The 25,484-nt window shown below is 31.4% G+C and overlaps 1 protein-coding gene across 1 annotated transcript in view; it reads right to left on the bottom strand.

Moving 5' to 3' along the window:
- Window positions 1-376: 376 nt before the first annotated feature.
- Window positions 377-25,484, bottom strand: part of LOC111714262 (uncharacterized) — a 35,808-nt gene continuing 10,700 nt past the window's right edge. The window contains exons 3-14 of the mRNA XM_023489331.1: window positions 22,615-22,736; window positions 22,056-22,232; window positions 9,793-9,877; window positions 8,881-9,044; window positions 7,846-7,925; window positions 6,245-6,363; window positions 4,267-4,544; window positions 3,318-3,648; window positions 2,893-2,977; window positions 1,916-1,976; window positions 1,399-1,685; window positions 377-1,011 (exon numbers count right to left, since the gene is read on the bottom strand). Coding sequence (XP_023345099.1) covers window positions 803-1,011; window positions 1,399-1,685; window positions 1,916-1,976; window positions 2,893-2,977; window positions 3,318-3,648; window positions 4,267-4,544; window positions 6,245-6,363; window positions 7,846-7,925; window positions 8,881-9,044; window positions 9,793-9,877; window positions 22,056-22,069 — 1,713 coding nt within the window. The 5' untranslated portion in view covers window positions 22,070-22,232; window positions 22,615-22,736 and the 3' untranslated portion in view covers window positions 377-802. The remainder of the gene's footprint in view (window positions 1,012-1,398; window positions 1,686-1,915; window positions 1,977-2,892; window positions 2,978-3,317; window positions 3,649-4,266; window positions 4,545-6,244; window positions 6,364-7,845; window positions 7,926-8,880; window positions 9,045-9,792; window positions 9,878-22,055; window positions 22,233-22,614; window positions 22,737-25,484) is intronic.

Below are 25,484 nucleotides of genomic sequence, written 5' to 3'. Positions count from 1 at the left end.
TAGGAAGATATGGACTCCACTGGAGACTAGCGGAGGGATGTTATTTTCACCGGAGGGGTTTGAGAAATTACAATTATTGAATTGAAACTTTACACAGTGTGATTTACATTCCACCGGAGGGATTCAGATCATAAACCTGCTGGGAAGATATCTGAATCCCTCCAGTGGGAATTTAGAGCCCTAGGTAGACTATCTGAATCCCTCCGGTGGAATGTAAATCACACTGTGTAAAGTTTCAATTCAATAATAGTAAGTTTCTCAAACCCCTCCGGTGAAAATAAAATCCCTCCGCTAGTCTCCAGTGGAGTCCAAATCTTCCTACTAACTTCTCACTCTCTCTCGGAACTGATTTATTACAAGTTTATTTATTACTGGACAAAAATAAATATTTATTATTTTACTTTTTCAAAATATTTTAATTCTGTGTCATATCTTCTTGTTGATTGTTATTAAAACTCATAAAGATATCCCAAAAAATGTTTTTTTTTCATACAATAAGAACCGCGATCTTTAGAAAATTAATGTCGATTATAATAAATTAGATGTGAATTTTTTATTTGACATCGACATCACTATTCTAAAACATGGTCCTTGGCCCTTGCTGTATTTTAAAAAATAATTAAAATTAATGGGACACCCTGGACTAACATATTGACTATAAAGTGTTGTATGGCACAGTTTAATTTATTTATTTAATACTTTTTTTAATTGATAAACTTGGCAATTAATCAATTTATCAATCTTTTCTTACAGAAAATCCTCCATTAATAAATTTAAAGAAAATTCACAGTTTTGCAGAACTTCACAAATAAAAAGTTCTTCCCGGATCTTTTTCATATTTTTCTAAATTATTATTCGCTCCGTAGTGCTGTGTATTGTACTGCTGTTGGGAACTGTACTGCTGTGGACCGAAGATATGTGCACTGTTGTACATTGTATGAGCGTTGTACCCGTTAAAAAGATGTTGTTGCACGGGTTGTGGTGGATGTTGTTGTGGATGTTGTTGATTTCCTTTATCAGAAAATTATTTTTAAAGAGTTTATTGATTTAACACAAAAAAATGGATTTCTAATAATGTTTAGTCATTTACGTTACATTTAAAGAACATATTAAAACGTTAATCTGACTTTTTTTAAGAGTCTAATTACCACCGATTAAAATCTTCCCTTGTTATCTTAATATCTTTCCTTTTAACCTTTGTTCCTCAGCATTGATGATGGAATAGGGTTAATTCAATTGTTCTTTATAAAATTTGTTTACCTTTATAAAAAAGACAAGGGATAGGAGAAAAATGCAAAGAAATTCCTTTAATATATCTAACATTTCATTTGAATGTTTTTTTTTGATGGAAAATATTAAAAACAAAAATGTTAAAATTAAAAAATAATTTTCTGAAACCTTTGATAAAGGGAAGGTTCGCGAATCTACTTAGATAACTCTTCTTTCTAACTTGAGGTGGAGGCGGGGGGAGGGCAGGGAGTGTGGGAAGGGAAGGGAGGGGAGGAAGGGAGGGGGAAGGATGGCGGGAGTTTGAGGAAGATATCACGGGAAGGGACTGTGGCTGGGAGTGTTCTATAATGGCGGAACGGCGTTTAAACTGATCTCCGCAGCCACCAACACGGCCTCCGCCATCCACTCCGCCGTTAACATCCTGGCCGGGTTTTATAAAATCAAGAGACTCACATCTGAAAAATATAAATTTTTCTGAAATAAATATTGAATAAAATCATAAAAACATTTTAACAAATCGAATAAAGACTGTTTATAATGTTTTTTTTCAAATTTAAATTAATATTTAAAAAACACTTAATTTTAAACAATTTAAAGTATTGAGAGTAAGATTTTTGAACACACACAATGTTATATAATAGCGTTAAATGTACTTGATTAGAGCGAAATAATATAAAAATCTAACCTGTTAATTTTAGGATTTTTTAAACTTTTAGACTTTTTCCTTCTGTTCGGCTCCTCTTGACCTGGAATACAAACAACAACTTTATTTTAACGTTTTCCTAGTTTTCCTTAAAAAATAAAATTACATACAGTGGAACCCTTAATAACGAATACATCGAAAGAATTCATCAAATGTCGTATTCTTCACTTTCTGATAATGGAATGTTGCAGATATTTAGTTGTTTAATTAAATAATTATATGGAAATCTTTAAAACTGTTCCTGCATATTCATGGCTATTTATTTATTTTCGCAAATACTGAAATTTACGTAATATAGTATAAAACTCATTGAAAAATTGTCAAGACGACATTTGATAAATTCTTCCGATGTATTCTTTATTAAGGGTTTCACTGTAAATAATTTAAATTTTTATAAAAGTCATCTTATCAAAAGTTCAAAAAAAAATTTTACTCGATATTTTTTCTGTTTTAATATGTTCCCTGGGTAAAAAGCAACAAAATTTAATATGGCTCTTTTAACTTTATTTAAAAATTCAACATTTTAAAAATATCTTTAAGTGTCATAATTCATAACCAATAATGTACTTTAAAAAAAATCGAATTTACAATTTTCTTTTTAAAATAGATTAAAACTTTAAAAAGAGGTTTAATTCTTCTGAATTCTTATTTTAGTACTTATCTTATTAATATCCATAATTTTTGATTAATTAATTAATATGGCTTATTTTATCTTTACAATAACTAATAAAGTAAAATAAATTAAGAAAAACAAAAACTTAGAATATAAAAAAGTCATGGAGGGGTTCTGGTATATTTTGAATTTTAAACCAACAAAATATTATAAAAACAAAACTTTTATTTATTTTCACACATTGCTACTGGCAAATTTTTAATTTTTGGTATTTATCAGGAAACTCAGAACTCTACAATTTTTGTGAAAATGGAACATCCTATCGTTTATTTGGATTAATTTTTACCTCCACTATGGAACCCTGAATCATCTTGAGTATCTTCTCCTGATGGAACACTTGAGGGAGCTACAGGAACAGGTTGAAATATTTCCTGAACAATAAAAATATGTACAGGGTGTACCAAGAAACTTGAAATCTTAAAGAACACTTTTGAAACAAATGCCATTAAAGCTACTTTTTTTCGATAAAATAAGATTTTGTTTTTAACAAATGGTTTAAATTTAATTCTTAAAAAGTTTTAGAATGTTTGTTTGAACAAAGTACATTTGTAGATTAGTATAACGTAAGCCTGCATAATGTACGTAAGGCAAAAAATAAATATAATATTAAAAAGTGCTTATGGAGAGGGTAAAGGGGAGGGGGGGGGCAGGCAACATGAAACAAGACAGGAAAAGAGAAGGAGTTGGGGGTGGGGGTTATTAAGTTTATACCTCGATATCAAGCTTAAGGTTTGATAATCCTTTACTCGTCTTTTTTAAATCCGCTAATCCACCAGAATCCTCGTCATCGTCCCAGTCAACATTACTTCGTTCTTTTAACGTCTGCTTTCGTCCTTTACTGATACTCATGTGAAAAGACGATTCGTCCAAGTTACGACTGTTCCGTTTGACTGTATCCTTGGCTCGGCGGAAAATGGCGCGAATTGAATCGCCGCTTGTTTTCTCGGACTTGGTTTCATTGATTTCCTCATAAATATTCTCCGTCTCGTTGTAATCCAACGACGCGTTGATTCGAATCAGAAAAGCAGGGGAAACACTATCACTAGAATAATAAATTGTAAAATAGTTTTTAATTAACAAAAAATGCAGGTTTTCAATGATTTTATCCGCAGTAGCTTTTAAAGAAAGTTGACAGTTTATAAAAATAATAATAATTGATGACATAAAAAAAACAACTCATATACATCAATAAGAAAAAAAATTTAAAGATAAATTGAAAATTGATTTTACAATATTCAATTGCATAAACCAATGACATCATGAAGAAAATGATTGTTACTATATAGATCATAGAGTTTTCATAAAGCATACGAATGAACAAAAATTTATACGGTTACATAATAAAAAGGAATTGAGTCTTTGCCACAACTTCTGATCTTCTAATCCCTTTATCTTTTGATGCCAACGTTGTAAACCTTTGACATTTCAAACTATGACTTTTGTTAGATCAAATAATATAAGTTTGAAATATCAAAGGTTTAAGACATTGGGTTCCAAAGATAAAGGGATTAGAAATCCAGAGTTTGTGGCAAAAACTCAATTCAATTGAAACATTTTTGTTCTTCTCAATAGCTCTTCAATATGAGGAGTTATGAAGAATAACATATCAAAGTGTACAGTGTAATTTACTTTACTCTGCCGTGGATTGTTAATAATTTACCTGTAGGCATACGAATAATCTCCATCAACCTCCTTCGGAGATTGATAGTGTAGATCCTGCTGCTCACACTCACTACATCCTTCTCCTCTCCCCTCATCATCCCAACCCTTCTCCTCATCCTCATCCTCATCCCACGCATCACAGTTACACTCATCTGTAAACATCACCCGACGATGACGGCGATTACCGCCGGCGGTTCTAGTGGGCGGATCTTCCTCGCCTTCGCCCCCACAGGTACACACACAATCACATCCATTTGTGGACTTCTGGACGGATTTCTGAAAAAAGTATATTTTTAAAAAATTGTAAAAAATTGTATCTTTCAAATTGTGACCGAAGCGAATCTTCATTTCTAAGTTACTGCATGTCCGATTCACAACCTTACCCTAAAAAGCGTTGATTCTGAGCAATTGGTTTAATGAGCTGTACAATCTTCTCTTCCTGTGAATTTTTAAAAAGAAAAATGTATTTAAACATACATTGCAATCTCAATATTTTTACTCTAGGATAAAGAATAAAAACCAAAGGAGGTGGCGCAAAATTAAACAAGTAATTCTGCAGAAAACAACTCTTGCACCATTTAACAATATCAATAACACAACCTAACAGACCTCAATTGGAAGAATTATAGATTTTTAGATCCTGTCTCAATAATAACCAGAAAACATTGTGATACTAGGAAGATGACATAATAGCAATACTTAGGTGAATTTGAGGTTGTTACAAAGCAAATAGTTTTACTAGACTCTTATTAAATCTCTAATTTAGTGAAATCTGTCTGCTTACACTGCACTATTGATTTGTCTCATGCTCATTAGACGTGCTAAAATTTTAAATTGATTCTTAAAGTCGTCTTCCTTTGTCTGAGTTTTCTGGTTATCAAGCTGTAGCCCTTAATATATCTTTTTTTTCCAAATTTAAAAAATGTTTGGCAGGGGGGGGGGGGGGCAATGGGAGTGTTGGAGCTCTTTGTTGATTTTACAACCCTCCCACCCTGAATTCCTGAGCCAAAATATGCATGTGTTGAGCTTAATACAAAGTTTTCATCTAAAACTTGTATTTTATCTTGCGTGTAAAAAGGGTAAAAATTGCGTACACTGCGTACCCGGCATACAACTGACCTCTGCTTCGCAAATTTTGGTATTTTTGATGAAATTCAAAGCATGAAGGAGAAGCGAGTTATTTGTTATATAATTATGGTCAGAGATGTTGGAACAAGAATATAAATATTAAAATTACTTAACTTAAAATCACATTTTCCTAATTCAATACTCCAAATTCTTTTTGCCATTTAACGTGTTAGAAGCTACGACGAAACCGATGTTTTTTTCCCTTTTTTTGTAAACCGAATTGCCCGGCGTTGCCCGTGGAATTCTTTTAAATCAAATCTTAAAAAAAATGTTTGATTTTTGAAATAAAAAATTTAAATTTTCGAAGATAACAAATTTCGATTTTTTTTAGCCTATGTTACCCAAGGGTACTCAAGGGTTCCCTCAAAAAATGTTAGCCCATTCGGTCCAGCCGTTTTGTCAGTTATAGCTAACATTTAAATATGAGCAAAAAGCTTTATTAAATATAAAAAGGATGATATTTTTTGTTTTGTTTTTCAATTTCACATATAGATTTAAAGGTACACTGTTGAGAATCATTAATGGGACTTGTAATTAAATATTGTCGACTGTCCCATTAACCCTCAGCCGGATGGGGGGGGGGGAGCCCCATAGTTTTATTCTCCACCTTAAAATGTTCAATACTATCTCAACTCCAGGGGAAGTTCGTTCCAGAAATACACAAGGACCATTTCTAATACTGAGTATTAGAAATGAGCAAAGTGTTAGTTTTGGAACTAATGTCCCCTGAGAGAAAAAAAGAGTTCAGGGGGAGGGTCTTTCCCGAGATGAAAATAGGGTGAAAGGGGGAGGGGGACCTTCCACTTAAATTAGACGAATTAGACAATAATAGACCGGGTGTTATTTACCTGACTAGATTGATTGATTGATTGTTTTTTTCCTGGGTTATCTCCAGGTCTATGTTTAGATAGGAGACTATCACTTCGGTTGGACTGGGTTGAACCTCCGGATAAACCTCCTCCAGAACCTATATTAAAGGGACTGTAAACGAAATTTCAAGTTACCCTCTAGAACATGTATTAAAGGGACTGTAAGCGTAATTTTAAGTGACCCTCCATGCAAATATGGCAATGTCTGATTTACAACGGTACCTTGAACGCTTTATCTGATCAATAATGTTTAAGATATTGTTTGTTTTCTAGGTTTAAAAGTATTCAATTCAGATAAATCAAATGTCTCCTTGCAGCAGAAATGCGCAGAAATTACGTTTACAGTTCCTGTAGAGAGAGTAGCGACCGATCACGAATTAACAAAGAAAGGTGTTCAGGAAGTAATTAAGGGTGCTTTATTAATTAATTAATTAATTATTCACTAATTGAACAATTTTGTTTACAAACTATACTTAAAGGGAAAGTTTACGAATTTATTCTAGTAACCTTTTGAAAATTAATCAAAAGGAATGTTTGTAAATTAATTTAAGGAATTGTTAAAGATTTAATTGAAGTGAGTGTTTACAAATTAATGATTCAATTAAAGAATTCAAGAAAAAGAAATTTTTCTAAAACATTTAATGCTAAATTACAAATTAGGAAATTGGTTATTAGTTTATAAACTGGAGAGTGTTTTAAAGTTTTTTGAGGAAGTGTAAACACATTTCAATAAAGGCGTTTAAGAATTTATATAAAGGAGATGTTTATAAGGCTAAATGTTTACAAGCTAATTTGATCAGATGGAAACTATGATTAGATTGTTTTTTAATTAAATTCAATATGAACCTTGAAAATATTAAATATTTGTATGAGATAAATAGGTCATTTCTCAAGGTGGGGGGGAAGGCAACGTAAACTCATAGAGAATAGAATATATAGAGAGGAATTAAAAGAATCTCTCGGTATGAATTTTTTCAGTTCCTTTCAGCCTGAAAGGGAGATAAAAGTGTACAAATCATGTAAATGTTCACAAATTATATGCAGTAGAGTACATTAATACAGTATGTTCCCTAGACTATCCATTTCAATTTCGAATTTTTTTAAACTGTTAAATAAACTTTATAATGAATTAGGTGAAGTTTGTAAAGTGGAAGGCATAGAGTCTATGTGAAATGATCATTGGTCAATTATGAAACCAGCCTATTTCATAATTTGGTTTTCTTATAACAATAATTTTAGATTTTCTATAAAATGATATTCAGGGCCCAACAGGTTATATAGCATAAATATGTGAAGTACACCTGCAGTATGGAAACAGTACAACAAAATGGCCGTTTTACACTTTTTTCTAGTAAATTCCTCTCTATATATTCTATTCTCTATGCGTAAACTCAAGTACGTACAAGAGCGACTATTTAAGCTGCTAGACAGCTAAAGCAAGTAGTATAGTTCGCGTCCGAACTATATCAGGCAACCCGGCACAGTAAATCAAATGAATCAGCCCCTTCTTTAGGAGATTAAAGAGGGGAAGGGATGTTTTAGTTAAATTTTGAAAGAAAAAAAAACTGGTTAAAACTTACCTCCTGATGAACCCCCTGAGGATACTCCTTGAGATAAGGAGCTCCCTGAGCTTCGAACTGAACTCTGACAGGAGCTGCTCCTGTTAATCCTACACGTCTTAGCCAGGCCAAAACATACAGGGGGGGGGGGCGTAAGCCAAAAAAAACTTTACAAAAAAGAAGAAAAAAAAAACAATAACTAATCATCGAAATTTGGAGAAAGAAAAAAAAGTAAAATCATAACTATCATTATTATTATTTTCATTTTTGTTGAAATTATAATTCTCAATATTATTATTATTAAAATTATCATTTTTATTATCATTATTATTATTATCATCATTCCTATTTTCTTGAAGGCACTAAGTTGTAAGCCTAAAGGTTACAAATGCAGTATTCAGAAGCATAGTTAAACCTTGAAAAATTAATATGTTAAAATGTTAAAATATGTAAAACTAAATTTTATTCAAGCTTTCAGCGACATAAACCACAGAGTTGTAACCCTGTAGACTTGTAAACCCACATCTAGAGATGTCAATGGTTTGTTGGATAGTTTTTCTAAATTAAGAATTTGTTGACTCTCAAAAGACTCCACACAAATTTGAATGTTTATCATATTTTAAAATTGTATTCTTTATTAGATTTCGCTTTTATTTTATTGTGCAAAGTATTTTCTGAAACATTTTCATTTTTTTGAAATTACTTTATCACGTCTATGTTATCTTAGAGATGTTTGCAGAATGCATTAACACCTCTTATAAAGCCTCTTTAAACCCAAAAGATTTAAAAAAAAATTAAACGATGCCTGTCTCTATCCCTACCTGTACTATGCTAATCTACTGAAAATTTAGACATTTTACACGACAAGGACACAGTCAACAGTTTACAGGCATCAATCCAATGAAACTAACAACTTTAAGAGCAAATGATAAGAGCAGCAGTGATTATTATTATTATTAAAATTAGTATTATTATTATTATTATTATTACCATTATTTTTATTTTTATTATTATTTTTGTTTTAATTGTTATTCAAAGCTACGACTAGAAATGTTCCTAGGACTAAGAACTCTTGGTAGCTCCAGTTTCATCGAAGTGTCTCCATTCCTGGAGGTTGACGTGTAACTGGAGGTGTTTGAGGTGTTGGGAGCAGTGGAGCCAAGCTGCCGCAGTTTAGAGTTCTTGGACCAAATATTGGAGCTAGCATGGTTATCCCACTCCTAAATATATAAAAGTTATGTACAAAGGAATTGAGTCTTATCCACAAACTCAAATTCACTAACTCATATATGCAATTCTATGATCTTTCAAACTTAGATTATTTGATCTAAAACATTTCATACTTTGAAATATCAAAGATCTAGGACAATTAGTTGCAAAGATATATGTATTAGAAACTCAGAGTTTGTGGCAAAGAGTCAATTCCTTTCAGAAAGTTGTTAAGGTCTGAGTAAGGGATAAAATGGACAAATCAACAGCGTGTCATTTTTTAGATTATCTGGGTTTAAAGGATACCTAAAGAGATTTAGGTAGAGTAGGTCCATGAACTAGCAAAACTACCTGGAGAGATATAGGTTGAGTAGGTAGGTCCCCGAACTAGTAAACCTACCTGGAGAGATTTAGGTAGAGTAGGTACATGAACTAGTAAACCTACCTGGAGAGATTTAGTTAGAGTAGGAAAATTAACTAGCAAAACTACCTAGTGAGATTTAGGTGGAGTAGGTACATGAACTAGTAAAACTACCTGGAGAGATTTAGGTTGAGTAGGTACATGAACTAATAAACCTACCTGGAGAGATTTAGGTGGAGTAGGTACATGAACTAGTAAAACTACCTAGAAAGATGAAGGTGGAGTAGTACATAAACTAGTAAACCTACCTAGAGAGATTTAGGTTGAGTAGGTCCATGAACTAGTAAACTTACCTCGAGATATTTAGGTGGAGTAGATACATGAACTAATAAACCTACCTGGAGAGATTTAGGTGGAGTCGGTACATGAACTGAAACTCCAAGGCCAGGTACTCCACTAACTCCAGTCCACAACTGCCTTAAACTAAACAGATGGGAGTTAGCACAAGCAGACACATCAATTTAAGTAGGAGTAACTTTATATACCTAAATCTTGAGCAAATATTTAAATTTTTTATACTTAAAGAAATATAATTAGATATAATGTGTTAGAACTAAACATCGTAAGTACATTTCTTGATTGCGATATATCTACTAATAGATCTGATAGATCTGGTATAATTGATAGATCTGATAGATCTAATAGATCTGATAGATCTGATAGATCTAATAGATCTGATAGATCTGATAGATCTGTTAGATTTGGTAGATCTGATAGATATAATAGATCTGAAAGATCTAACAGATCTCAAAGATCTGAAAAATCTGATAGATCTGATAGATCTGATAGATCTGAAAGATCTGAAAGATCTGAAAGATCTGATAGATCTGATAGATGTGATAAATCTGGCAGATCTGAATAATCTGATAGATCTGATAGATCTGATAGATCTGATAGATCTGATAGATTTGATAGATCTGATAGATCTGATAGATCTGATAGATCTGATAGATTTGATAGATCTATCAGAACTAATGATGGATTGAAAGATAACTCTGATTGTAAAATGAAAGATAAGGTTTAGATTACAGAGATATTATTGAGGTTTGCAATTCTCAAACTTAGGGCTGGCAATTTCCGCACAAATTCCTTTTATTTTTTTATTTAATGTTTTAAAAGATGTTCCCTACAAAATATTATAAATAAAAGAAGGAAAGAAGGGTGGGGGGTATAGAGTATGCACTATGCACCCCCTCCCCCCGCCAACCCTTTTTATCACCCCTGTCTGAGCTAGTCCAATCTGCAATAATTTTTCTCTCACTTTAACAGACACAAAGATGATGAAACTTTAAAGACCATTTTATCTTGCTTTTAGATCACTCCTCCCCTTTATCTAAGAAAACATGTTTAATTCAGTTTGATAATGTTAACCTGTTTCTGAATGCGGTATTTTGTCTATTGTCAAGCTCTTTTCCGCTGAAAAAATTCGCAACTCGATATTTTAGAAATCTATTTGAATATTTTTATATTTATGTACGACTATTTATGAATGATTATCAATATCCCTTCAAATATTCAAATTTTGTTTTGGGTCGTCTTCACAGTCTTATCCTTTGTGGATATCTCCATCAGTCATCCTTGAATCAGGTGGTAAAGGGAACCATTGTGAATCGTGAATGGCACTCTTTAAAAAAGAACTACTTGAAAATTATTCTCATAATTTTAGACTGCAATGACTCGTTCTAATTATTTGAAGTGTTTCAATCCATTATTTTATACTCGTGATAATATTTCAACTTTATTGTTGTTATATACACGAAAAACATTAAAAGTAGAAATAAAAAAGGATTTGAAACATGATGTGTTAAGATGACCAATAAAAAGTACATTAATACAGTTCTTTACGGTTTTTAAACAGGGATAGTTGGCAAACAACGAAAGGTAGACAAGTTTTTTTTTCATACAATGATTCTGCATATAGACGATAGGATTTAAACCTTTTGCAATAAACTTTAACAATGCATCGTCAGCCCAGAGTCGTATGGTTAGGTCTTTAGCTATTAAGTGCTTTACAAAAATGCAAATTTAGACTTATGACTAAAATATTCCTTAATTTAAAGAACATTTGAAATATTTTTTGTTGTGTAACCACTGTCTCTCCGTCAGCTTCCTGCCATAAAACACTTTAAATAAGTCTTTTATAAAACACTTCAAACTTAAGTAAATTGAAATTTGTTTTTAATCATAACTTCTCTTAATGAAGAGCTATTGAGAGGAAGATGAGAAAAGTTTTAAAATAAACGGACAAATTTGTTTATCTAATAGTTCTGCATAAAATCAAAACTAAAGGAGCTACGAGGTCACAATGTCGTATATATTTCATCTTCTCTAGTTTAGTGTTAACAGTCAAGAGTAATGTGAGCGATATGTTGGCTGAAAACCACACCAACCTCTTAGGATTAAGCATAGAATAAATTCAACCATAATTTATAATACTATTATATCTTAAAGCGCATACCCTTGTATGGAAAAAATGCTGCTATCCTTCCCCTTTAAGCTTTAAATTATTAAGACTGAAATATCGAAGCAGAAAAAATAATATCTTTAAATAAGATTTAATGATAATCATTAAACTTTACAGTCGAAAAATGAAAAACATGCAACGATATAACAAAAAAAGTAAATGCAAGAAAAAATAGTTATTTCTGCCATTTTAAAGCTTCATTTGATCGCACAAATCCTCCCCTACAGTGAGAAGCCAAAAATCGCTGGAATAGGAAGACGACTTTTAGACTAAACTGACAATAAATAGTCCAATGAATATTTGAATTAATATGCATGATTTTATAAATAACTAGTAAATTGCTATGTGCTTTGAAAAAACATAAAATTTATTTAGTATTGCTTTAATGTCGTCTTCCCATTCTACAGTTTTCTGGTTATCAAAGGCTTCCTCAAGTTATTATTTATTGTTAAAAGACATCCCAATAATTCATGTTTTGTTAAAGTGTTTTCAAGTACATTCCAATGCAACCCCGGAACATTAACAAGGGCTTGGTAATTTATACAAAAATGTTAATTGTCCGTAGGGGGGGGGCCGGGGGTGGGGAAGGGTCATTCAGAAGCATTTTTGGGCGGGGTCATTCACTTTTTGTACGAAGAGAACACAAACCAGTTTCTTACCAAAAAACTATGAGTTTTACTAACACGGTTAAATCTGTGGAAAATTGGCTCAAATTTGTAATTTAAATTTTTATTTAAATGGTTTCAAAAGAACACCAGGGTTGAGCTTAAAGGGACTGTAAGCGTAAATTCAAGTGACCCTCCATGCGAAGTTGGCAATGTCCGATTTACAACCGTACCCTAGACCCTTGAAAGCTTTGTATGACCAAGTATGAATTATATATCATTGTTATTTTTCACATTTTTGATCAAATTAATGTTTTAAGGGTGATTCAGGGGATGCCCTTCTTTACATAAAAGAAATCTTAAAATTTCGTTTACAGTCCCTTTAAATCAAATAGATTAAATAAAAGCCGTACTAAATTCCAACTTAGGTTTAACTTGAAATACTTTCTACAAACTCAAATTTTTAATTTTAAATCTTTGCAACCTGATATTATAATCATTTGACCTTTCATATTATGAATTCTGCTAAATCAAATTGGGTAACGTTCGAATTTTTAAATGATTACATCATCAGGTTTCCTAGGTAAAAACATTAGAAAATCTGAGTTTGTGGCAAGGACTCAGTTTCTTTACAAAGTTAGCTGCATACATGATAGATCTTCTAAGTTCATTAGGGTTTAGGCCAACCATTAGGCCACATCCCTTTCTTTAGATATTGTAAATGAAATGTAGGGGATGGGATGGTTCTGGGGGGGGGGGAGGTCTATTCATTTTAAGGCGTCGGCGATACTTAAACAAATATCTTGAATAAGAATTTAAAGTTTTGACCTTTTAAAAACATAATTTTTCATCTCATAAAAACTATAATTATTGTTAAAATCTACAATATAATTTCCAGGTTTACTGACCATAGATATTTATACAAACACAAACCTTGTATTGATCAACACAGAGGGAGTAAAGAACAACGGATACTTCAAAATAAAGGAATTTGTGGCGCTTTTTACAAATTATTATTTCAACCCACCATCACATAATCAGAAAATGAAAAATAACAAAACATCTTCCAAATGCATGTTATCTTCTTCATAATTTATTTCAGATTTTCTTTGCTTTAGAATTCATCGGTGTATCCTCAGACAACCCGACAAAGTACATGGTAAGTTATGTGGCATGAGCTGAAAACTTTAGAATGAAATATCCAATTGGAAGATAACGTTGCTTCTCTGGAGTTTAAATTCATGTGGAGAACAAGCAATATTTAAACTGGATATTAAGAAAAAGAGTGGTTTAAGCCTTAATCCTGATATCCACCATTCTAAAGTTTTCAGCTATGAGCTGAAAACTTTAGAATGGTGGATATCAGGATTAATGCTTAATACGTTCCTTTTCTTAATATCCAGTTTAAATATTGCTTGTTCTCCACATGAATTTAAACTCCAGAAAAGTTAACCGATCGGAATTTAAGATATCCCATTCTAAAGTTTTCAGCTCTGGTAATTAAGTCAGTGAGTATTAATTTTGGAACCAATTTGCATCCCTTAAATTAATATTGTTTGAATATGCTATAATAATACTTTTTGTCTGCGTCTTTATATTGATTGATAAAATAAATAAAGCCTTTCTGCACGCTATTTTCGAAGGAATGAGAGAATGAGAGATCGAAATATGTTAATAAGACATGATGTGCTTTATTTTAGTTAGTTTTAAGTGAGTGTGTGTATATATATATATATATACAGGGTGTTCCACGAAACATGACAGTTGATGACTAGTTTATCGAGTGTCGTCTTCCAAATACTGGATTAGTTTTAAAGACTTTTCGCAGTTTAGTTCGGTAGAAAAATCTTTTACTCAAATATATCTTAATCTGGGATCGATTTTAGTATAATAAAACTGCCAAATAATGTTTATTATTATTTTCTTTGGTATCAAACAACTCAACAAGTTATGAATGAAGACATTTTAAAATATTCAACAACTGTCATGTTTCGTGGGACACCCTGTATATGACACTGAAAAGCATGCACAGCTGAAGAAAACATGGGTATGTAATACCTTTCAAAACGGTAAGCAATGAGCATACCCTTTAAAATTAAGGCATGTTCAAATGAAACATTTTATGCATTATTTAGTATTGTATTTAATCATCTTTAAATAGACATCTTCAGTAGGATACCATGTAATATATAAACATAAGACAAATTAATCTAAAAGGAATAAAGTCTTTGCCACAAACTCAATTATTTTAATCCATATCTTTGCCAGCTGATGGTGTAAACCTTTGATATTTCAAACTTTAATTATTTGATGTAGCCGAATTTATAGTTTAAAACATCAAAAACTTACGACATTGGGTTGCAAAGATAAAAGGATTAGGAAATAAGAGTTAATAACAAAGACTAAATTCCTGAATATAATATTTAACTTTTTTAAGTGAATAGCCCTAAAGGGTGGAAAAGAATTGTGTACGGGGTGGTGTCGGCTTAGAGTCCGACCGCTAATAATCCCGCGACGTGGGGTTATTAAGTTTTGACAGAAACAATTTCGGATAAAATTCCAAAATTTGGGAACATAAAATATTTATTAAAATTATTCATTAAAGCTATGTATCTTATCGATCCTATATATTTTGTAAAGAGTGAAGGTTCAGAGTTTCATTCATTATATTAATTCTAGCTTTCGCAGTTTATGATAAAAATGAAATTATATTACGTTATTTGGGCAGTTTTGAAATTTTTAGAGTATTTATGAACAAATTAGGAACATCTTATAAAAAAGATACTGCATTAAAATATCATTATGTAAATACCTCCAAATAATACATATTATCATGTGCAATTTGAGCGTTTCTAAATTGTTTTTTTTTGTAAAAGATAAAATATTTCAACAAGAATAAATGTGTTTTGCATTTGACTGTTAATTGTATTTGACGGAGTAGTCCAAAAGATATATTAGACGGTAATAGTCATGGGATAAATGTGGCTTAAAAAGCTATGACCCCCCCCCACTCCCCTTCCCGCTTTAAAAATATTTCATTCCATTTATAAAAATATAATATTACTAGCCTTAGACTAAATTATTTGCGAACATGTTCTCTTTGTGTAAATCGTAAAACAAAACAAAAAATATTCGTGGATTTTCACGAAAAATTTCGTGGATTTTCAAAATTTTCAAAAATTTAATGAAGATCGAATTTTGATGGAGACAAATATTTGAAATTTTGATCATTCATAACCCTTCCCTGTGGTCACGTGATGTTCCCACAAAAAAATTTGGGCCCGATCGGTTTAGCCGTTTTGACGTTTATTGGATACAAACAGACAGACAAACACCCAAACAAACACCAAGACAAGCCAAATTTATATATAGATGATTATCGTTTAAGAAGTTGAGTTCCTGCCACAAACTCAAATTTTCTAGCCATCTTTGAAATCTGAATATGTAATTACTTTTATATTTCAAACTTAGATTATTTGATCTAACAGAATGTATAGTTTGAAATATCTAAGGTCTGTATTATACTGGATTATTGGATTGGAGTTTGGGAGAAAGACTTATTTCCGGCCTTTTAAAAAAAAATTCGACTTTTTGAAGTATGAAGTATAATATTTGAAGTTTAAAAAATATTACAAATAATTTAAAATCTAAACATGAAATAGAAAAATCTGTTTTGAAAACTGCAAAAATAAAAATGAATTAGGACATAACAAAGAGAAGAGTAAATAATAATAAAAAAATTAAATTCACCAATTTGTTTACAATTTTTCCACCGTGGTTTCCACTCTCGAAAAACCAGTTGACAAGCCTTTTTTATAGATAGATAGATAGATAGATAGATAGATAGATAGATAGATAGATAGGTAGATAGATAGATAGATAGACAGACTGACAGATAGATAGATAGATAGATAGATACAAGTCTCAGCGGCTTTGAATTTCTTAGGTGTGGCTTTCTTTAACCAGACTACAGAACCAAAGATTACCCAAGACACGAACTAAGATAAAAATTAGAAATATTTTTATATTTTTTGATAACGCTTTAATTTTCTTTCTCTTCTATAAAGCCTGACAAAGCTTAATGCGAATGTAAGCTACACGGTTACAAATCAAACTGTCAACTTCAAAAATGTATTCCATGAACTGTTTTTTTGCTATATACCTACTGGCTCTAGCTCTTTCTTTAGGTTATTTTTAATATTTTTCATGACTTCTCTGAAGGTTAAACTATGTAATGTTTAAAATCATGATTTTTAAAATTTGCAATGCATGCATTTTCATTTTCTTCTTGCGTTCTTGATTATAAGTACGAAACTTTTGAAACCCTCGATTTTTTAACTGCGAAAATTATTGATCATATATTTAAAATCGTTGACGTAGTACGTTCTAATCTGCAAAAATAAGTTATCCATTAAAAAATCTTATCTATTGACACATGGATCACATAAAATTAAATAGACTGGGTCACTCATTTGGCGTACCGTACCGTTTTTTAACATATCGGTTGTATTTGTACTGTACTGCTTGCCCTGGCTAGTTGAAATTCGGCTCTGTACATGAAATAAATTATAATTCACCGTGAGGTGCTCGATCTACATTCCACATTTACATCTTTTATATTTTGACACCCTGGATGCTCGATCCACATTCCACATTTACATCTTTATATTTTGACACCCTGGATGCTTAATCCACATTCTACATTTACATCTTTTATATTTTGACACCCTGGATGCTTTATCCACATTCCACATTTACATCTTTTATATTTTGACACCCTGGATGCTTTATCCACAAAATAAGTTATTTGATAATTAGTTTTTCACCACCTCGTGACCTGTGTATAAAATGGTTGATAGAAAGATGATTTGACTGTTGATGAATATTCTTGAATAAAATGAGTGTGGGTGGATTTAGATAGACTTAAAACAGTTAGATATTGATAGCAATACAGATAGAACACTATATATCGTCTTTTCAAGGGTTTTTTCGTTTACAGAAGACCAAAGGAGTTACGCGCATGCCGCGTTGAATTACAATACAGAGAGAGAGCAAGAAAGGAATTTCGAAAAATAGTTTTAAAAAAAAAAATTTTAATGGGACAATTTGAGAAAAAAGTTTATGCCAGTCACGATTCACACCGTTTTAGCAATTGTTTTTTAATTTCGTAAATAAGCTATTGAATATCATTTATCAAATAACTTTTCATGTCAGCCTTCTTTTTCACATTGATTATTTTATGCAATTCCTACGGTTTTTGTGTACAGTCTGTTTAAAATGAGCTTGAAATCACGGGAGGTAATAAAATTCCTTAATTTCAGATTCTATGACCATATATACAAACACTAAACACTGACCTAAACATAATATTATTCACGAAATGCACATTTCGTGGATTTAAGCATCGCTGATTTTTTGGTTTTGAAATATTAAATAAATTAGCATTAAGATGTTTTTAACCGTAGTAAAAGCAGTTATTTTAAACTAAAAGATAAACTTGCAACATCCATCTATGCATCTAAACTTCGTTTAATTATTCATATTAAAGATTCACAGCTGAAATATATTCAATTTGAATATCATTATTATTTGACAGGTTTAGGGGGCGTTATATTTATAAACTTGTGTTAAAACCAAATTAATTTGTTAAAATGTATATTTACATATTAAACAGTCTAAACTTAACACGCATGAAGGTTAAAGAGCGCAAAATAGGATGCGCTGTTAATTTGGGGTGGATAACAGTGAGTTTAATTATTTTCAAATTGTTAAATTCATGATTTTTTTATTTTTAACTGCATTAAAGTAAACGTTGAATACATGGTTACCGACAAAAGATGAGACTTCCTAAACGAGTGTACGGAATTTATTGACTTCTTTTTCTACATCCAAGCTAGAATAAGAATAATAGCTCTTAAGAAAAAAAAAGAGGATAACAGATCAATTGAACAAGAATGAGAAAAAATCTGTTAAACAAATTTTGAGTCTGTCTTTTTATATAGCCTACACATGTTTTGGAAATATTGAAAATTTGGCCAAAAAAAATAATTTTAAATATCGTATTATTGACGATTGGATGGAATTTACAAAATGGCATTGCCATCAAAATAACATTCCGGAATTTCCAGAAGAAATCTAATCTGTGAATCCCTCTTGTCTGTGTTTTCAAGCAATTAGAAAGCCGTTGAACCAGTTTGGAATTGAGTAAAAAATTCAGGGTTTACTTATGTTATTAATTTAGATGCGTAGAAGTGGAAAACAACGCATATAGAAGTACGTTGGTAGGTCATGGACCATAGTGTACAAATTCTAATTTCTTACAGAAAAATGGTGAATCCCTGTTCAGTGATCTTAGAGATTAGAATAGAAGGGAAATAAGGTGAACAGAATAGAGATTAGAAAAGGAGGGAAATAAGGTGAACAGAATAGAGATTAGAATAGAAGGGAAATAAGGTGAACAGAATAGAGATTAGAATAAAAAGGTAATAAGACTATACCGCGGTATGAATTTGTTCAGTCCCTTTAAGCCTGAAAGAGAGTTCAAAGTGTACAATTCATTTTTTTGTTTACAAATTACACGCAGTACATCACAATAATACAGTATGATTCCGGGACATATCCGTTACAATTTCTTCTTATACATTTTATACTGAAATGAACTCGGAAATAAAAAGTAAAGTTTATGCTGAAATGAACTCGGGAATGCAGGACAGGTTGTCAGAGTATTGATTTCGACATAATAAAATAATTTTCAAGAAAATTTTCTTCTATAAAAAGATGTTCCAGGGCCTAAAAGTACACCTGCACTGCACTCTTTAGTATGGAAACAGTAGAACAGTAAAATGGCGGTGTTACACTTTTTTCAACTTAATACCGCTTTATACTTATCCATTCTCTTTGTTTTTAGAAACCAGAAAGCCGTTGAACCAGGTCGGAAATTAGTAAAAATTTGAGGTTTACATTTAAATGGTTTGCATATGGTATTGATTATTCTTATGTTTGAATATTTTGCATCTGGATGTTGAAAGCAATCAATACTTTTTAGTTCTTAATTGTCTAATTTTCTATGAGAGAGAGTGTAGAAAGGAATTGAGTATTTGCCACAAACTCAAACTTTTTAATCCCTATATCTTTGCAACCTATTGGTGTAAATCTTTAATATTTCAAACTTATATTATTTGATCTCCAGAATACATAGTTTCAAATATCTGAGGTCTACGACATTGGGTTTCAAAGATAGACCTGATCAGAAAATTAGAATTATGAAATCCTTGAAAGTTCCAAGTAGTTATATGTCGCCCTAAACTTTGAAACCTGATGGCGTAAAACTAACGTTTTTTTCAACTACATAAATTTGAACCACCAGGATAGAATTCATGGTTTAAAATAGCACAGGTCTACTGGATCAGGATGAAACGATATTGAGGTTAGAAAATTAGATTTTGAGACGTGTGGTCAATTTATTTTTCAGGGAAGGATGNTAGAGCTTCAGATTCATTATCATCTATCATAGTTCTCCATATTGTTTATAATGCAGCTCTAGTCCTAACCTTCTTTTCCAATCTTCAGGTTTTAAAACTATTTATCATTTTATCTAATTTACAAATCAACAGTTATTTTTGATAATTTATAATATAATAAACCTGTTAATTTTAATGGCACAAATATGTCACTTAAAATTTCTCAAATAAGATAGATTTCAGATTACCAAGCACTTAATTTTTGAATTTCAAAAGTTTATTGGAATTTTCTCTTCCAACTTATTTAATAGATTTTAAATCTTCTGGCTACAAAGGAGTTAAGACTTTGCTACAATCTCTGATTTTCTAATTCCTTTTTCTTTTCAACATTAAGTCGTAGACCTTAAACATTTTAAACTATGAATTCTGGTAGATAAAATAATCATCCTTTGAAATTTCTATGGTTGCAAAGTTATAGGGCGATGAAAATTTAATTTTGTGGCAAAGACTCAAATCATATAAGCCATGCTTTAAGTGGTGATCAAAGTCAAGTAGACGAATTCAAGTCTTTGATATTTACTAAAATTTTAAATGACGCCTAGGAAGTATTAAAATAAAAAAAATATTTTTAAAAACGCATAGGCCCTAGGCAGAGGTTTTATTTCACACAACTTTTTGTAAAATTAAAAAATAGTTGTTAAATTTCCACGTTGTTTAAAAGCCCATGTGTACAATAAACAATCCTCACAAAGGACATGAGTTTGTGTCGCAAACTCTAATTTTGTAATACCTATATCTCTGGAACCCGATGTCGTAGACCTTAGATATTTCAAACTATGAAATCTGTTAGATCAAATAGCCTAAGTTTGAAATATTAAAGGTTTACATCATTAGGCTGCAAATATATAGGAATTACAAAATTTGAGTTTGTGGCAAAACTCAATTCCTTTGATTAATTTTTTTGATTCTCAAATCTACTGAAAATTTAGGTCAACTCAATTGTTTCTTTAACTTTCTGAAAAGCCGGTTTATAAGACGATAAAACCAAATATTATTCTCATTTTAATCTTATTAAACCATCCGAGAAAGTTCTTAATTGATAGATCAATGAAAAGAATGAAAAGAATTGAAATTATCAAAACTTAATGCTTGTGATCGTCGTCGTAAAAAAATAACGTTTTCACACTGAACCAAATTTGACAGGTATTGATATTTTTATTGTATATTTTTGTATTATAATTGTTGCGACCATGATATGATTCTAGGGGCGGATACAGGATACAGCCCCCCTCCCCTGTATCCGCCCTCAATGATTCTAACGAAAACTTTAATAAATTTAAATTCGTCAATGGGTAAAAAGCAAATGTTAGTAATACTCAATATTAAAATAATTATATCTTACTGTTAAAAAAATTCTTTCATTTATCTTTAAAAAGTATTTCTAGTTCAATGAAATAGTGAAGTACTTCTCAATAGAAAATACCCGTTATTCTAAACCTCCATTCAAACCAATGAATGTAAACGATCTCTAAAGATACAAATATCTTTTGAGAACATTTTCAGAAATAATTATTTATTCCATTATGTCAATATAAGTCATTTTTAAAATTTGTTTTTATCATGTGTACGGAAGTTATCAATATCTGCGAATAGATTTTAGAATATTCATTTAGTTTTTATTTGCAACTTTGGATATTCATTTAGTTGAAATTTACAACTTTGGATATTCATTCAGTTGATATTAACAACTTTAGATTAATTTAGCTGATATTTACAACTTTGGATATTCATTTAGTTGAAATTAACAACTTTGGATATTCATTTAGTTGATATTAACAACTTTGGATATTCATTTATTTGATATTAACAACTTTGGATATTCATTTAGTTGAAATAAACAACTTTGGATATAAGTCTTATTTTTAATCTACAGTTTGGGATATTTTGATCTTTATTGGTTTTTATGCACAACTTGAGATTGAATAGCACAAAATGTTGAATAAAATAATTGCAAAAACCCAAATCAAAGTCTTGTCCCATTTAGAAAAAAACATGAACAATAGGTTTCCTACCTGTTCGCCTCCATTGATGTATCATCGGGATGAGCCTGATAAAGGGAATGATACTGATATTGAGATTGGGGCCCCTCGACACAATGTCGATGCTGCCCTTTTTGCACTTTCACGGGTATGTCGCCTCGTGACGAAAGATTCGGCCCCTCAACTGTATAGTGAGGCTGCCGAACTTTACTAAATCACAAAAACAAAACATAATAAAAACTCCTCTCTTCCGAATATTTAAAAATCCCAAAATATACTTTGTTTGTCTCAAAAAGTTTGTGTTGCAGTACGAACTGTCGAGTTTGGAATAGAATTTGCATGTTTGCATGGCCGGGTAGTTTATTGTGTGTACACTGGGTGCCTATGTTTTTGCAACTCTCACTCCGCAAAATATGGCTTGTGTTTCCCTTCAAGCCTTGAAAACTAAATATGCATGCAAATTTTCAAAATAAAAAATGGCACCGAAAAAACTCTACGAACAGAATTTACAACAAATAGTGTTTTAAAAATCAAAATAAAAAATTAAAGACAAATTGCAGAAGGTGAGTTTTGATTATTATGTGATGATTGCCTATAACTACAGCACTGCTCTTCTTGAAGTACAGCGCAACACTGATGCGCAGACGACGGACTGGAGATGAGACGGGGCAGTGCGCTCTCAGCTGATCTGATCCCCGGACACCCATCCGCCTCCTGCAAATAAATATATTCAAGTTCAAGACTAGAAATTAAACATTTATTGGTACTCTAGCTTTGGCTCTTTGAACATTATTGTATTTTTTGACGGAACTTAAAGTGACCCTTCATTCAAAGAGTAGAAATTTCCCTACTAAGGAATTTGTACGATGAATACTTTTGTTGAGCAAAAAAAGGGAGATATGCTTGTTTTTTATCTTATTTTAAGAATGGAATTTAACAGATGTTTGCCATTTTTAGGACAGGAAAACGTCGTTGTCTTCCTCATTAATTCTTATAAAGGTACCTTCATGAATCAGGCAAATAACTCAATAAATTACTGGCTGCTAAACAGAAAACAGTTCTTTCATTTACAGATATCCAAAGTTTTTTATTTAATCTGATAAATATAGCTGAAAGTTCAAAATTTAGTTTGATTTTGAAATATGTTCATTTATGTTAATTGATAGTTTATTGATAATATTAGCCTTATCATTCAAAACTTTTTAAATAAATTCCATAAATTATCATTTAACACCTAAACTTTCAAATTTATCTTCAAGCATAAATTTATTCTGTAAAGCATAAACTTTAAGAAATATTTAAATGATGATTATCTTTAATCATTAGACACTGAATACCTTATTCTTATTGGATACTTAAATAAAGTTCCCTGAAAATGTTTTAGGCAATTTTTTTTATGAAAAAAAATCAGTTTGGCAAATCACATTAAAGTAGACAGCATAAGAAGGTCAAATTTACTGGGTTGACTTTGTGACCTCCAAGATCCTTTAGATATGACTCTACGTATAGGTGTCACAAAGAAAATTTTTTCGGTTACGTTTTAAAATTTTTTCTCAATAGCACTTGAATAAGAGTAGTTATTATTGAAATTATAAAAGATTTCAATGTTGCATGAAATTTACTTTATTTTGACGTGCAATGCCACTTGGAATTTTGAAAACATGTAAAGGAATTGAGTTTTTGCCACAAACTCAAATCTTTTGATCCCAATATCTTTGCAACCTGATGGTGCAAACCTTTGATATTTCAAACTTAGATTATTTTATCTGTAAGTATTAATGTTTGAAATATCTAAGGTCTACGACATTGGGTTACAAAGATCTAGAGATTAGAAAATCAGAGTTTGTGGCAAAAACTCAACTCCTTTTCTTGAAAAGTGAATTGAACAAAACTATTTTTGGGTTGCACATTTTTTTTTGTACAGAGCCCAATTATTTTGACCATGAAACAAATTTTAATTCTGAAAAGATCAAAATTATATAAAAATCAAACTATAATGAATATTGCAGTTATACAAAATCGCTCCTGGCATTTTTAATTAAAGAAATCAATTGCTGTTTTAAACCTACTCATTTGCACTGAAATGCACAAAATTGAACTATGCACTATTCTCCTTGTAATAAGTAAGTTTATGTTATTTACAAAAGTGAAAAAGCTTCAGAGCAAGAGGAATTTATTTCTGTGTGTTTATAATTTGCCGCCTTTCATTAACATTTATTATGTTATAAAACCTAAATCTGAACTTTGAACCACAAACAAATAATGAGTTTAAGGAGTTAAAGATTGAAAAAATACATGAACGGGAACAAAGCTCAAACTACTACTATATTTCATACGAGGCAGGGAAAAACACCCCCTACTCCCCCCCCCCCCTCCTCACTCTATACCTCCCATTTCCCATCCCCTAAACCCTCCATTGAATCTAAAAGCATTAAGGGATGAGTTATTTGGGCATCTTTAAAACCGGTATTCAAGGTTTTAAAGAAGGTTAAGAACAACTCAGAATACTTCTGCTCATTTGGAAATATAACAAATGCTAACATTTTGAACATTAAATGAATTGTGGCACTTTTTTTAATCTCTCAACCTTATATATATCTATACATATAGAGTAGTAATCTCTGTTTGATTGTTTGTATGTCCGATCATAACTCAGGAACCCCTTTACGCGTGTATCAAATTTTGACTGAGGAACTCGGTAGAACCACAGTAATGTTCTTTGTTTGGTTTAAATGTTCTGAGCTGAAAAGGTTTACTCTTTTGAAGAAAACTAAGTTTCCAGGAAAAGCTGGGTTCCCTAGCTTCTTTCATATTTTTACTTTGATGTTTTTTATAAATGGTTTCATTTAAAAGTTTTGAACTGCTTCTAACCCCGGATTAAGTCATATTTCACCACTATATAATAGCTCTGCGAGGAGCAGAAAAGAACATTGAAAGCTATTACATTGAAGAATATCTAGCTTTAATTATGATCTTATCTACTACTCTACTACTCATCTCAAAATGCCCTCTAATCCCCCCCCCCCCTTCTGCAGACCTGCTATTTATGGGGGGGGGGGGGGTGCTAAATATGGAATTCTCTTTTCTAATTGTAGCATAGCATAGAATCTCATAAAACTGCTATAAATGAATATCAAAGCTGTTTCTGAGAATAATAACTGGCCCGGCGGTGTTTGAATATCCGATGGACGTAAGAATGTAGTATATATAAATATCGAATATTTTAGTATTCATTCATAAATTGAAAAGTTACAATTTGTTATTTCAAATTTATTGAATGATTAATTCCATTTTAACAATCCAACCCCCCCCCCCCCCCGTTACACTCCCTCCCTCTCCTCCTTCCCTGAACAAAGTGTCCCTTAAAAAACATCAACGCCATCTTTGACAAATAAATTAAACAATAATAGAATGAACCCGGGCCCAGTTGAGGTAAGAATGCATGTCGTGCAGTTTTAAACA

Source organism: Eurytemora carolleeae, unplaced genomic scaffold (genome assembly GCF_000591075.1).
Source record: "Eurytemora carolleeae unplaced genomic scaffold, Eaff_2.0 scaffold149, whole genome shotgun sequence".
In the NCBI taxonomy this organism is placed as follows: Eukaryota; Metazoa; Arthropoda; class Copepoda; order Calanoida; family Temoridae; genus Eurytemora; species Eurytemora carolleeae.
This window is presented reverse-complemented; position numbering and strand designations above follow the sequence as displayed.